The following is a 14,766-nucleotide window of genomic DNA, read 5'->3' as shown; positions in this document are numbered from 1 at the left end:
TAAAGCTTTTGTTAGGATCAGGCTTATTTCCTACTCGGTGAATAGGAAGAGGGGTAGGCAGGCTCAGCTTCTGCTATTAACTGAACAATTTAAAGCTCTGGATTTAAAATGTGCAAATTACCCCTTCCAAGAAAACGTTAAAAAATTAATCTTCACTATGAAGCAAACAGTCTTGACCTCAGCACAAGCCAAATTTTCTCAGACTCAAAGAAACACCGTGGAAATAGGGAAGATTCTTGCATACAGATTAAAAGTGAGAGGTTAAATGTCCAGAGCTGTATTATTCAAATCAGAGCAAGGGTAAGTGAATAATTGTTGAATAATTTTGTTTGAACTCTTAACCTCCACAAATCTCAGAAGAGCAGCAGGCTAAGCTGGCTTTTCCCTTGCGATCAGAGTAAATAATCAAGGTCATGAAGGAACAAGTTAGGGCAAGACCTGACCCCTGGTGCTGATGACCTATGGATAGAATTCTATCAAACTTCCAAAGAATTCCAGCCCGTAAACTGTTATACATGTGCGAAGATGCCTTAAAGAAAGATGTTTTACTGTCTAGTGTGAAGGAAACCCTAATTATCATACTACTTAAACCAAGTAAGGATGCACAATAGCCTCACAGCTATAGAATCATCTATTTAATCGATACTGATATAAAAATACTTTAAAAAATATTGGCTAAGAGGCTTGAAAGAGTAATGAATGATATGGTTAATCCCAGTCAGATGGGATTTATTTTAAAAATATATGATTCAGATAGTACTACACATCAGTTGATTAATGTTATGGCATTCCACCAACACCCTAGAAATTCCCATGCAATCATTTCATTAGATGCAGAGAAAGTGTTTGACAGAGTGAACTGGCAATACCTGTTTCTTACCTTGGATAAATTTGGATTGGGAAAATCCTTTATTTCGTGGATGAAGCTGTTATTTTCCAATCCAAACTCTTATATCTAACAAATAGCACAATATCCCCCTCCCTTGATCAGTTTTAGGTAAGTAGATAGGCATGCCACCCCTCCCCTCTCCTGTTCTACCTAGCATTAGAACTACTTCCAGTACTAATTAGGGAACACCAAGGTATTCAAGGGATCGAATCAGAGACTCAGGAGACAAAAATCCTATACGCAGACAATTTTCTCCTATTTATTAAAAATTCAGCTCAATCTAGTCCAAATATCCTATATACAACAGGTAACAGATAAATTATTTGGCTTTGAGATAAATTGGGATAAGTCAGAAACAATAAAGATCTCATTGGGTTTTGTTGGAAGCGTGCCTTAGATTTCACAACCAAAGACACCGCTTGTAGCCAGTCCCATAATAAACTAATTAAAGATTTGTTAATAAAAAAGGAAATGAGTTATTTACAAGGTTAAAGCAGGTAAACATACACAAATGAGTTGCAATCAAGTTTCAAAAAGTAATCGAAGCTTCTATCATAAGCAAGCTCTATACGTCCTTTTTGGCCAACCCAGGCTCAGCAGCAGGGATCCCTTATTGATGCCTAGAAACAACTTTGCTTCCCAGAGTCCAAGCAGCCCAGAGATCTAGTTTGTTAGGGGTTTTTATTCCCCTGCACTCGCCCTGTGCTCTGAACTGCAAATTCAGATGATGGAAGAAATTCACTTACATTTCTCACCTTCCTGGGGTGGGTGGAATAGCCAAACAAAGTCTTTTGTCCTTTTTAATGTCCCACAATAGCTCATCTGGGGTAGTTGGCCTTTTTCTGTTGGGAAGGACATAACACCTTCTGCTGGAGGTCAGCACTTCACTCTATTTAATGTCCCTCTCCTGTTTGGTGATTTACAGTTACAAAGGTGTGCAATAAAAATGCTTAAATATTACCTTACAATAGGGGATACACATGGGAAATGAATGCAAGTAGTAATTTACAAGTATTCAATAAAGTCTAAATACTAAACACATTCTTATAATCCTAATACCTATTTTAACAATACTAACACAGAGATGAGCCATAGCGATTCCAGCTGCATTTGTCAAGGGTCAGTTGAGACACAGGGACCTTAGCATGAACTGGTACCTGGTCTGCCAGCATCACAATCACAATGAATGTTCTTCCCAGGATTATTGTTTATTCTGAATTTCCTCCATGTCAATATTTTATTTTATTTTATTAAAATTGATAACATCATATTCAGGTCCTTCTTGTGGGGTGCTGGTGACAATCTCCTTACAAAAATTACAGCTTCTTATCAAAGCAGGTGGTTTTAGATTTCTCAGCTTTAAACTTTACCATCAGGCAATAATTCTTAGCCAAGGAGCACAGTGGTTCATTCCCCCATGTTGCAGAGCTCTTGATCAGCTCCACCTAGGAGCAGAACTGGTTGCTTCTTTTCCTGTTTCCTGTGTACTGCACTCCGATTGTTTCCCTAGAGAACAATTACCAACTATTGTGGCAGCCAGAAATACATGGTGTACTATAGTTACTAATTTAAAAAATCACCCCCTTCTACATAGCAAGGTCTCTATCTGGGGTCACTTGAAACTCTGTACAGCAGGCAACCCCATCATTTGACCAGGTTGGATTAGGAAAGGGATTTTGACCATCAGTCAATTTACTGAAAATAATATCTTCATCCCTCATCCAACATTAAAAGAAGATTCAATTTAGAGACTAAGAAAGAGTGGAAGTAAATCCATCTCCTGCCTGTTTGGCCTTGATGCCTGCACTATCCCTGACCCACCTGAACTGCTTTAATTTCTCCAAAAATTACCCAGATTGCCAAGACCTATGGCAACACTATATGCAAACTTGGGCAGCAAATTTGAATTAAACACAGATTCCATAAAAAAGAAATAGGAAGAAGAACTAGCCCAATTATTCTCTGCTAACCAATAGAAACACATTTTAACTAAGGCTCTGAACTAGTCCTTCGACTTTTGTTTAAGATTAGTCCAGTAGAAAATCACACGGATACCAGGCGCTGGTCCCTTCTTCCACTGTTCAAAACACATTCTGCTAAACCAGACAAAGGTATGATTCAGCAGGTGCTAACTTTAACCCATATGCTCTGGAAATGCTCCCACATCTGTATGTTTTGGACAGAGTTAATTTTTCACCATCAAATAAAGTTGTGGTACAAGCTAAACCTGTCATTTTAAACCTAATGGATGTTAATTGGAAGCTAAAGAAATCCAAAAAAAGGTTGCTCAGCAGAGCACCAACAATTGCTAGCAGAGTAGTGCTGCGAAAACGAAAATCCACAAGAAGCGCCCAACAATTGAAGACTGGAGCATAACAGACATTGTAGGCTTGGCCACCCTGGAAAGAATTACACATCGTTACGAAAATACTCAGGAAAAATAATCAAGAGATATGGGATGCTTTCCTGGAAGTATCTGAACCATCCTATTAAATGTACAGAGGGTCCCCCCTCGCCTACCCCCCCTCCCCTCCCGGCCCTCCTCCGAATTTTTGCTTCTGTTCTTGATCTTTTTTTTTTTTTTTTTTTGGTTGAACTAGCTGCACTGATAGAAACAAATGTTGTTTCTCCCTGAAGTTGTGTGATACAAAGAACTGATTTACACTGTGGCTGGTTATGTATAGCACTCTACGTGTCAGGGACAGCTAGGGCTGGGTAGCCAAGGGTTAATCGATTGTGAGACGTTTAACTGTGGTTCGTTGTGTTGGTTTCCCCCCCGCTGGAGATATTTTAGAAAGTGAGTAGAAAACGAATCGACCCTTCAGAGTGTGCAGGCAGCTGGAGCGCGACCCCCACAGGCCGCCGAACTTCCCAGCTCCACCTTAACCGGCACGTAACATTCGGGCGTGTCCCGGAAACGGAAACGGTTGCCCCGGACTCGGGAGGTCACAGGTCAGGGGGCTGAGTGGTGACGTTTCATATCCCAGGCACGGCGCTGCAGGGCAGCTCAGGCTGAAGGTAGCGCGGCGGGCGGCTGTGCTGAATCCCGGCGCCACTCACACGGGGTCGGGCAGACAGGGTGAGAGAGGGGGCGAGAGGAGCCTGGCCCCCGCGGGCCGCCCCGGCCTGCACCGCGGCCACTCACGGCGAGGAGGGAGAGCGGCTGTGGGGGCTGCCCCCACCGCCTGCTTCCACGGGGGAACCGGGCCGCCGCCGCTGCCGGACCGCTCTGCGCGTGTGCGCCCCGGTGAGTCCCGGGGACGGTCCCGTTCTCGTTCCTTTCCCTCCCCCCGCCCCGAGCGCGTTCCCTCCGTGGCCTGTCTCCCCGGCTGTCAGCCTCTCGCCGCGCTCCTGGCCGTGCAGCCTTGCCGGTGAGCTCCCGTCTAGTCCGCGCTCACCGGGCGGGCCCCGCCGCCCGGCCCCGCATTGTCCAGCCGGGGCCGCTGGCGGAAGTCCCAATAGGTTCGCTCGCTCCGAGACTGAGCCGGGGTGTCGCCGCCGGTGCACCCGGGCAGATTCGAAACACGACACGAAGCTTTCCAAGCACCAGCCTGCCCCTGGCTCCGGCCCATCCCCGCGACTGACTGTAGAGCCGCGCTCTCGTTCTCAAACGGTCCGGACTCTGCTGTGCGCGGATTGAGACGGGAGCGTCTGGTCGCTACTCCCAGCGATCCGGACCGTCGCCTCTTGTAACGGCAGGTCTGACGCTTGGGGCATAAACTGTTTTTTCTTGAGTTGGTGGAGTTCCAGACAAAATGTGGCTGCGTTGTATTATGCCAAATAATTTCTAGTTGGCCATGGATTTGTTCACATGTAGTCACGCAGGGTTTTAGGTTTGCCAGTCTGGATTTTAAAGTACTGACACATGTTCTTTCAACAATACTAAATATTTTTCATTAATCATATCACTCCCGATTGCATTGTATAATCCTACAGAAAATAAAAGGAGCAGAGAAGACCCCATAAATATCATATAACCTGAAATAAACATATCCTGTCTCGAAGTAGATAATTTGCATTCCCCGGGCAAGAAAACAATATTTTAATCCTTTGGATAAACTTAATCAGCTCTGGGCTCTAAGAAGATATTAAATAGGACATTTGTATGTTTACATATCAGGGTTTCTAGGAATGCTTTCTTTATCTCAATGGAGCAGTCAATCATAACAATCCTATTCCCCGGTCTGATTACACTCTATATCCCAAGAGTAGAAATTATATGGGGCTTTCAGGTGTGCAGGGTAGGCCTCATCTGGGGTTCATAGCACTGGATTTTCAAACTTCTTTGTTTTGTGAGAGCCTGCAGTTGTTATGCCATGTAATGTGACTGGAAGATCATCTACTCATTTAAGCCTGGTCTACACTTTTTTTGTTTTGTTTTTTTGGTGAACCAAAACAGTGGTGGTGTACACACTGCAATCAACCCCTCACTGACCCAACTCCTCTGATTTTGCAACAAAATAAAACCACCTCGATGAGAGATGGAGAGCTTTTTGCGCCAAACGTTTAGTGACAAAGCGTCAGTGTAGGCATCATGCTTGGTTCTGTTGTAGTAAATGGCCTCCAGGAAGTGTCCCACAAGTGCCCATCCTGACTGCTCTGGCCATCAATTTGAACTCTGCTGCCCTGCAGCCATCCGCCTCTCCCCCTTTAATGTCCCACGAATTTTTGAAATTCCACTTCCTGTTTGGTCAGCATGGAGAGCTCACATCGCATCTTCCCAGCTGACCATGGCGGCTCCAAGCACCAAACGCTCTCCTGCTTGGAGTGTACAGGAGCTTCTGGATTTGATCGGCATTTGGGAAGAGGAGGCTGTGCCATCCCAGTTCCACTCCAGCCGAAGGAACTTGGATATGTACTGTCAACTTTCTCATTTGTCGAGAAAGGGCTACGAATGGGACATGCTGCAGTGCTGTGCAAAAATTAAGGCGCTGCAGCAGGAGTACCAAGAGACTAGGGTGTCAAACCGTTGTTCTGGTGCAGAGCCAAAGACCTGCTGCTTCTGTAAGGAGCTGGAAGCCATCCTAAGTCGCGACCCCTCCTCCACTGACATAAGTGTGAAAAATCCACTTCCCCTAGTGATGTAGTTATGCCAACCTTACCCCACCTTACACAGTGCTTGTCAGTGCAAGAGCTTCTCCAATTGACATAGCTAACATCTCTCAGGGAGGTGGATTAACTACACCAATGGGAGAGCTCTCTCTCCTTGCCATAGATCTGTGTTTCTCAACCTTTTAGGTAGCAAGTACCCCCTAACTTCTGAAAATTTTAATAAGTACCCCAACACTCAATTTTCCACTCTGAGAAATACAATCTTTTTCCCCTTTACTGCTGGAAGATTGTATTTCTCGTAAAGCAGGAGAGTTCTGAGTTCTGCAGTGCTGTGTGGCTGTGGCAGATCACAAAACCCCCTGCTGTTTCTCTCCTCCTTTTTCCTCCCCTTCCTCCATAGAGGAGCAATGGTCAACTCCAGCCAGTCACTATGGCCTGATGGCGGGGTCAGGTGGTGTTCTCCTCACACAGGCGGGAACTTGTGAGGTATGAGCAGGCACTAGCGGCCCATCGGAATGGATAGCAGCTCTCCACATGGCCATCCCTAGGGAGGTGTGGGCCTGGGGCAAATCACACTGTGTGGACCCCCTTAAGATTTTTATACTAGTAAAATCTGGGGCTGTCATAGTTGTCACTTTCACTGCTCAGTTAGAACAGTGAAATTGACAAGTAAGCCTAAGGGTAGAGTCGGGCACCAGGACCAGGCAAGCCGCTGGGCTCTCCACGTGGCTTTCTCGGCACCAGGCTTTGAGCCAGGGAGGGGAGCTGCCACCTGGGCAATTTGCAAGTGGCTGCCACCTGGCTGCCAGCCCAGGAGGTGGGCAACTGCCACATGCTCTGAGCTGGGACGGAGGAGGCTTCCACACAGAATGGGACCTGGGGATGTGGGCAGGCAGCTGCTGCCCATCTTCAAGCCAGTGCCCGGAAGACTCTCTCTCGACTCGGAGCTCACAGGGTGCAGGAGGCTGCCGCTGGGCTCCCACCTGGGAGCTTGGACCAGCTTTCCAAAAAGCCAGCGGCTACTACCCAAGCCAACGGCTGCCGCCTGGCATCCCAAGAAACTGGCGGCTGCCGCCCAGCTTCCCAGGACTGAGATGGCTGCCATCTACCTCCCAGCTAGGAGGTGGGAATGGGCAGGAAGTCGATGGCTGCAGCCCGCCTCCCCCAGAAGTCAGCAGCTGCCGCCTGCCTCCCTTCACTGGGTTTTTTGCCACGTACCCCTTGCCTATGTCTCGCGTACCCCCAGGGGTACATGTACCACAAGTTGAGAAACTATGGCATAGATCATCTTCATTAAAGTGCAACAGTGGGGCAGCTGCATCTGTGCAGCATTTTAAGCATAGACTTGCCCTCTAACATCCTGGGACCAACATGGCTACAACAGAAAAAGCTGTTTAAACAAACACTCTCCTGGAATGTTTGTGACCCAAAACAATCTGGAAATTAAATGGACTATAAACAAAAGTAAAGCTGACTTCACTGATTTCCATGGTGCATGCTGAGAGAAATGCAAAAAGGAAACGTATAGTGAAAAGAGATCTGTATTTAACATTTTTTTCACTTCTTAATAATCCAACATGTTGGTAATATAGGTAAAGAAATGTTTGCTTACAGTATAACTTGAGTTCCTCAATGTTAGTATTCATGTGCCTAACTTTAAACCATATAAGCTTTTACAAATGTAAAAAAAAAAAATCCTCATGAAGTTTTCTGGTATAAAAGAATGAATTGAGTAATGTTTTTCCTTTTTTTCCCCCCATAGCAGTATTTCAAAGAATTTCACAAAAATAAATATTTGGATTCTCTACCACATGAGATACATCCGTTTAAAAAATAGGTGTTTGCTCTATGATGAGGAAGAAGGAATAAAGCAAATTTATTGGTAGTCTTCCTTGCCCATCTGATCTTTGTCAGTTTTATCCAAATTTCTGTAAAATACGCACGGTTTCTTTGAGCCTCAGATTCCTATAGCACAGTGGTCCCCAAACTGTGTGGTGTGCCCTCCTAAGGAGGCACAGAGAAACATTTGGGGGGATGTGGTGGTGCCTAGTCCAGCCCCCACAGGGAACGGAGGGCACGCCATCCTGGCCCCAGCTCCAGCCCTGACCTTGGCTTCCAGCCATGGCTCCGGGCCTGGCCTTGGCTCCCAGCAGCAGCCAAGGCTGCAGCTTCAGCTCCGGCCATGGCTCCGTTCGTGGACCCGACAGTGGCTCTGTGTCCGGCCCCGACCCACAGCTCCGACCATAGCCCTGCTCCCCGTTGCTGCTGTGGCCCTGCTCCTGGTTCACGCTCCCGACCGCAGCTCCTGGGGCAGGGTGCGGACAGAATCTATTATGGTTGGGGGGTGGGGGGACGACTGCTGTAACATCATTAGACTTCAGCAGTTCCCAACCCTTCTATTGAAATGTGTTTCCTATGCCAATGGCTGCTAATTCATGAGAGAATGGTAGTTGATGCTAAAAATGCTGAAGCTGAACTGTAGTCTTTTGCCTCCCCATCCCCAATTACTTATTTACAGTCTCGCTGTAAGGTTGTTACAAGCTGAGCCACTGGATTTCTTTTAGTTTTTGTTTCAAATTTTTGTGGCAAAAGTAACACTTGTCAGGAAACAATATGTAACATCTGTACTTGCAGATGAGCAGAATTCTGGAAGCTTATTTTAAATTCTATAATATTTACTTAGCTGCTCTGTGCACATGAGTAGTCCCATCAAACTTGACATATAAAGTTAAGCATTTTTGTAAATGTTTGCAGGATTGGTGCTTTGATTGCTAACAACACTAAGCTATTAAAATGTAACTTTAATAATAGATCTTTATTCTTTACTATTTAAACTGTGGGTTTCGCAGAGTTTGGACAAGGAAAATCGATGAAGACTAGTCAAATTTAAGTGTCCCTCTACCTGGAGCATTGACAGAAATAAAACCCAGAAGGTGTATCCCATAATGCTGCAATTTTTTAAGTAAAGTATTGAAAGATGGGAATGTACTGGTCAAAACTACTTTCTTACCTTTATGTAACATTTAATTTTCACATGGCTTTTGTCACAATATTTTTTATTGACAGGTCATCAGATATATATTGTAAGTAAGGCAAGATTTACCATCTAATTCTGGTGTTTTCCTAGGGCTAGTCTACACGTCTGGTGAAGACACTCTGTGCCAGAAGAGGAGAGCTCTTCTGCTGGCGTAATAAAAGCTACCTCCATGAGAGGCAGTAGCTATGTTAATGGAAGAAGCTCTCCCGCCGACATAACACTGTCCACACTAGCGCTTAGGTTGCTGTAACTTATGTTACTCATGGGGGTGGCTTATTCACACCCCTGAGTGACAAAAGTTATACCAACATAATGTATATTATGTATAGTGTGTACAAGCCCTTAATATCATTTGGCTCACTGAGCAAGGTCTAGATTTGAATGTAGGTCTCTTACTTGGTATTTTTCACTGCAAGAATCTTTCACTTCAAAGTTTGAGTTTGTTCATATCATCTTCCTTGCCATAAGTCAAATCTGGTTGTGACATCACAATTAGTTGCTTGGAAATGCTCTAAAGAGAACTTTGGACTTCAAATGAGAAATGAGCAGCAGTAACAAACTCCAAAATAGCCTGTTTTTAATTAAAATATTCCCAGGAAATGAGAAATTCAGATAGTTTTGCTGCTCTATACCAATCTCTAAATAGTCTTAGAACAAAGCTGATCATGAGACAGAGACTTCTCTTTCACACTGTATAAACATCAAGATGACATCATTGTAATGTACCTCACCTAAAAATCAAATTTGCATTCTTATAAACTATACTTTCCTTTTTTTCTAAATTTTAATACATTAGGTTGAATCATGAAGCTGCAGTTAATGGCAAAATTTATGCTAAAGATGTTTATCCTACATCCAGTAAAGCTGTTTGTTTTTCATGTTTCTCACTGTCTTCAGAAGGCTGAAAGGTTTGGCTTAAATGGGTTATCTCTGCTTTCTAACTTGTTGACTCAGTGTCACTGTCCAGACATCAATGAACTAACTCTGTAACCAGTAGACTAGATCGCATGACTGACTTCTGTTTTTATAAGTTACAGAGCTATATATGATCTCTTATCCTCAAAGTAAATCAAAATTATAACTTGGATTTGTTTTTCTAGAAGCTTACAATACAGTTAGTAAACAACAGAATACCATTAGAAGGAGCCCTTAATACAGCTTTCTTAATAAAATATCACTAAGTGTTGATTCGTGTGGTCAAATACCTTACATTTTTTTTAAAGTATAGAAAATACTAAAATGTATGCATGAAGTTTTAAATTAATAATTTGTTTAGAGTGTAATATTCTTGAGTGGTATGACTTTAGCTTTTCATAAAACTTTTAGTTGCAGTTTCTAGCCAGTAGAGGTCTGTTTTTATACTCTTCTAGATTATCTAACATTTAAGAATGGAAGTAAATCAGAAAAGGTTTGTAATAAGTGTATATACATATAGTATTTTCTGAAGATGGGATAGCTAGACAATAGAGGCTGACTATTTTAGAACTGGTATTAACAGCTATAGGGATATTAAGGCCCCAGGTCTTGTGAATTTTTGCTAAAACAGAAGGGTGAACATTATTCCACTGAAGCTATAGTGGGTTGTGAGATCATTAAAACACACAGTAGGCTTAATTATGTCTACTGTTTTTAATATACTTTAAGTACGTTACAATATGCCAACAAGATAATTCTTTATTAAATTCTTATACAAAACACCTATGCACTTGTATGTTTCTAAGATTGTGACAAATCTTTTTTATTGTTTTAACTGTCACTATCTGTGAGAGCCACCGGGAGGACTTGTCTGTGGAAATTACAGATATAGGTGGTAAAAACTAAAAAGTAGAAAGTCACAGGACAGCAAAATCCAAACCCAGCTATTGGGGAAGGATCATATCTTATAAAGGCAGTTCTTATATTTAAAAGTAACCTGTGTCTGCCTGAATCAACATTCAGGTCATATGCATTGTTTGGGTAGGCAGTTTCTTCCTCTTACAAAATCCAAAAAGGACCATATGAATTCAGTTTCACTTCCCTTGAAGAGCAACATTCTATTCCAGAGGGAGGAGAAAGTACAATATAGCTGAAAACAAATGATAATGGTTTGAGCACGTGGCAAAGTTCCAGTATGAAGTAATATGTTGGCAGTTAGATAAATACACTTGAAATTTGTGTTGGTTTGAGACTATTACTCCAATCCTTGAAATAAGAATATTACTCAAGTAGTAATTATAGTTCACATCATGTCATAAGTTGCCTTTCAAGAAATAAAATTACAGAATGTTTAGTGAACATTTTTTAATTGAATTGAGGCTAAATTTAGCTTGTCTGTGGAAAGATTTAGTTTGCAAAAATATTTGACTAACATTGTTCTTTTCTATAGAAGTGCTTTATAAATAAATTACACTTGAACCAGTTCTGAACATTATGAATTTCACATTTTAAAACTGGTCTGAGTATATCTGTAGGGTTATTGAAATGAGCAGTCTCGTTTGATATGGCAGGGTGGGGAGGTAAATTAACCTGCTTAATCCTATTCAGTTGCATGGGCAAACATGAACTGCTTCTGCTTATGCTTGCAGTTATCCTCCAGGGGTGTCAAACTTACTTCCTATGGCGGGCCAGATTGTAATTAAATGTAATTCAAATGGGCCATACCCTCATCCATAGCTCGCAGCGTCTTTCCCGCCACCGAGAAATCTCGCAGCATCCTCACTTTTGGCAGCAGCTCGCAGCGTCTTTCTTCGGCAGCAGCCGACAGGGGCCAGACCAAAAAGGATTGTGGGCCGTATCCGTCCGCCCCCGGGCTGGACAAAAAAAGGTTCACGGGCCGTATCCTTAACGTCCCTGCAGTGTAGATTGCAAGACTTCCAGGTTATCCTGTTTGCTTTCATTATCATATAACACATATTGCAAATTATTGTATTTTCTCAACAGTATTGTTGTATGTGGAGATCTGCACTGAAATATACCAGTAGCAGAATTAAACATTTCTTAATTGCAGCCCTGTACTTGTGTTTAAGTAGTCCATCTAGACATACTTATTTTTTTGTAACTGAATATTTCCTAAAATTAATGGTTATGAAGAAATAAGACTTTTGTGGTGCATTATGAAAAGCCAAACAGACTTCTTAGCCAGAAGAAAGTTGGAGTAGTTCATTGGTGAGCAAATATGGGGTGGAATAACTTCCTATAACATGTTTACCTTTTCTTAATGCTTTACAGATTGTTGTGTGAGATTTCTCAGAAGTCGCCAAAATGGTGTTAGCAGACCTCGGAAGAAAAATAACTTCAGCATTGCGCTCACTGAGCAATGCTACAATTATCAATGAAGAGGTATGTAATATTTGTGTACATAATAGAGCTATAATCACAGAGAAAGCAAAATATTTACTGTGGTGGATAGACTGATCTTGATGAATAACTACTGGAATTTAGTCGCCCCAAAGTCACATGGCAAAACTAATGTGTCAGCTTGAAGATGCCCCAATTATTTAATTTTAACTACGTCTACAGGGCATAGGCAGGGGATCAAACTGTCTTTTCCTAAGAGGAAATGGGCTGGGGAAGGAAGTGAGCAGCTGAAATCAAAGGAGAAAATGAAAGAACAAGACAAGGAACAAAATAAACACACAAAGTTGGGTCTGTCAGCCAGTAGAAGGTACTGAGGCACATCCGTAAGGGAGTATAAATCTTTTGCATTAACTTCACTGGATAGAATGAATAATGTATATATTATTAAACATATGTTCTTTCCTTAAGCTCATTTGAGTATCTTCCGTATGATTTTGGACTTCTTTGTAATTACGGCGTATGTTTAACTAAAAGAAATGAACAGGTCTTTCTGTCAATCTTAAGCTTTTAGACAGTGAATTTTGAATACAACCCAGCAAAACTCTTTTCTCACTTAAAAATTAAATGAGCTGACGAGGAAACAATGCTGATGGATATGTATTCAAGGGTTGTGACACAAATATAGTTGCAACAGAGCAATTCTCCATTATATCTATAAAAAAAGTTTGTTTCTCTTATACATCTTTCTAGCTAGTAGTGAGCATGTATTTGCCTCACATTTACTGAGTGTTTTCTGTAACTTGTTTTTTGCATTGGTTTAAATACTTTTTAGTGAATAATTTTATTTTTAATGTAAATTTTTTAGAATTGGTTAAGCATACATCCATTACATATGGAATTAGAGTTAAACTTTTCCATCCAATAACAATCCAGTATTTTTTTAATTTAAGTGCTGGTTCTTTTAGCAAAAAAGAGGTTAGACAATTCTTCCTTTAAAGTGACTCTCAGTTACAGTGTTTGTTGTGAAACTAACAACATTGACTAGAGGCAGGCATAGTGTGGTCAGAGTTGTGTAACATTGGCAGAAACTCTGGGAAGTTCTTATTCTTGACCCACATGGCACGTGTTTCATTTCACTTTTAAGTCTGAGCATTTTGTTAGATGCCCAAAAAGCCATTAGCTAAAGATGGGGTGGGAGTGCTACTCTGGTTAAAAAAACAATCCTGGCTTAAGGGGAAAATAAAAGTAGTTCTGCATAAAATAAATGGAAATAAAGGGAAGTTGATAGCAATAAATATAAATTAGAAGCTGGGAATTGCATAAAAAAAGGACACTAGCAGAAATCTATGTCCAGCAGGGTAAAGAACAATAAGGAGTTTAATTATATTAGACCCAAAAGTAATCCTAACAATGGTATTAGTTCTTTACTAATGAAAATGATTATAATAATTAAAATGAAAATGAAAATCACTACATGAAAATGGTGGAATTATCAATAATGCAGAAAAGGCAGAAATGTTCAATAAATATTTCTGTTCTGTATTTGAGAAGAAACAAAGTGATGTATTCATATCATATGATGAAATACTGGTCATTCAATGAACAACTAAGGAGGATGTTAAACAGCAGCTACTAAAGATGGATGCTTTTAAATCAGCAGGTCTGGATAATTTACATCCAGGAGAATTAAAAGAGCTGTTCAAAGAGCTCTCTGGACCATTTAATGTGGGGTTTTTTCTCCCAGTAAGTTTGGGGACACTGGGGAAGTTCCAAAGAACTGGAAAAAAAGCTAATGTTATGTCAATAATTAAAAAGGGTAAATGGGATGACAGTGGTAATTATAGGCTTATCAGCCTGACAGCAATCCTGGGTGTTTTTAAAAACAAAAAAACAAGAAGTGGCTGATATGGGACTCAACTGATAAAGAATTAAAGTAGGGTAACTAATACCAATCAACACAACATGGGTTTATGGAAAATAGATCTTGTCTAACTAAATGTCTTCTGATAAAGATAATAGCATTGATGTAATATGCTTAATTTCTTTAGATATTTGATTTGATACTACACCATGTTTTGATTAAGAAACTAGAACAATAAATCAACATGGCACACATTTAGTGGATTAAAACCTATCTAACAGGACTCAAATCTAATTGTAAACAGGGAGGAGTTATTGAGCAGGTGTGTTTGTAGTGGCATCCCACAGGGATTGTTTCTTGGTGCTTTACTATTTGATAAAAATATTAATGATCTGAAAAAAACCCCAAACAATCTGTGCGAGTTTGCAGATGACCCAAAGATTGCAGGAGTGGTAAATAATGAAGAGTACAGGTCACTGATACACAGGAATCTAGATCTTTTGGTAAACTAGGCACAAGCAAACAATATGTTTCATTATGGCCAAATGTTAGGTCATGCATCAAAGAACAAAGAATGTAGGCCATAGATACAAGAAGGAGGAATTCCAGAACTGGACACAGTATTCCGGTGACTGGGAAACAGTGACTCTG

General features: G+C 41.5%; 1 protein-coding gene across 2 annotated transcripts in view; it reads left to right on the top strand.

Moving 5' to 3' along the window:
* Positions 1-3,860: 3,860 nt before the first annotated feature.
* LOC137143977 (signal recognition particle subunit SRP54) overlaps positions 3,861-14,766 on the top strand; it is a 78,343-nt gene continuing 67,437 nt past the window's right edge. For both annotated transcript variants that reach the window (XM_067534077.1, XM_067534068.1), the window contains exons 1-2: positions 3,861-4,136; positions 12,186-12,296. In XM_067534077.1, coding sequence (XP_067390178.1) covers positions 12,219-12,296 — 78 coding nt within the window. In that variant the 5' untranslated portion in view covers positions 3,861-4,136; positions 12,186-12,218. The remainder of the gene's footprint in view (positions 4,137-12,185; positions 12,297-14,766) is intronic.

Source organism: Emydura macquarii, unplaced genomic scaffold, assembly GCF_026122565.2.
Source record: "Emydura macquarii macquarii isolate MOO-44397 ecotype Brisbane River unplaced genomic scaffold, CSIRO-AGI_Emac_v2 contig_374, whole genome shotgun sequence".
NCBI classification, from domain to species: domain Eukaryota; kingdom Metazoa; phylum Chordata; order Testudines; family Chelidae; genus Emydura; species Emydura macquarii.
Note: the sequence above shows the minus strand (reverse complement) of the source record. Positions and strands in the feature narration are given on the sequence as shown.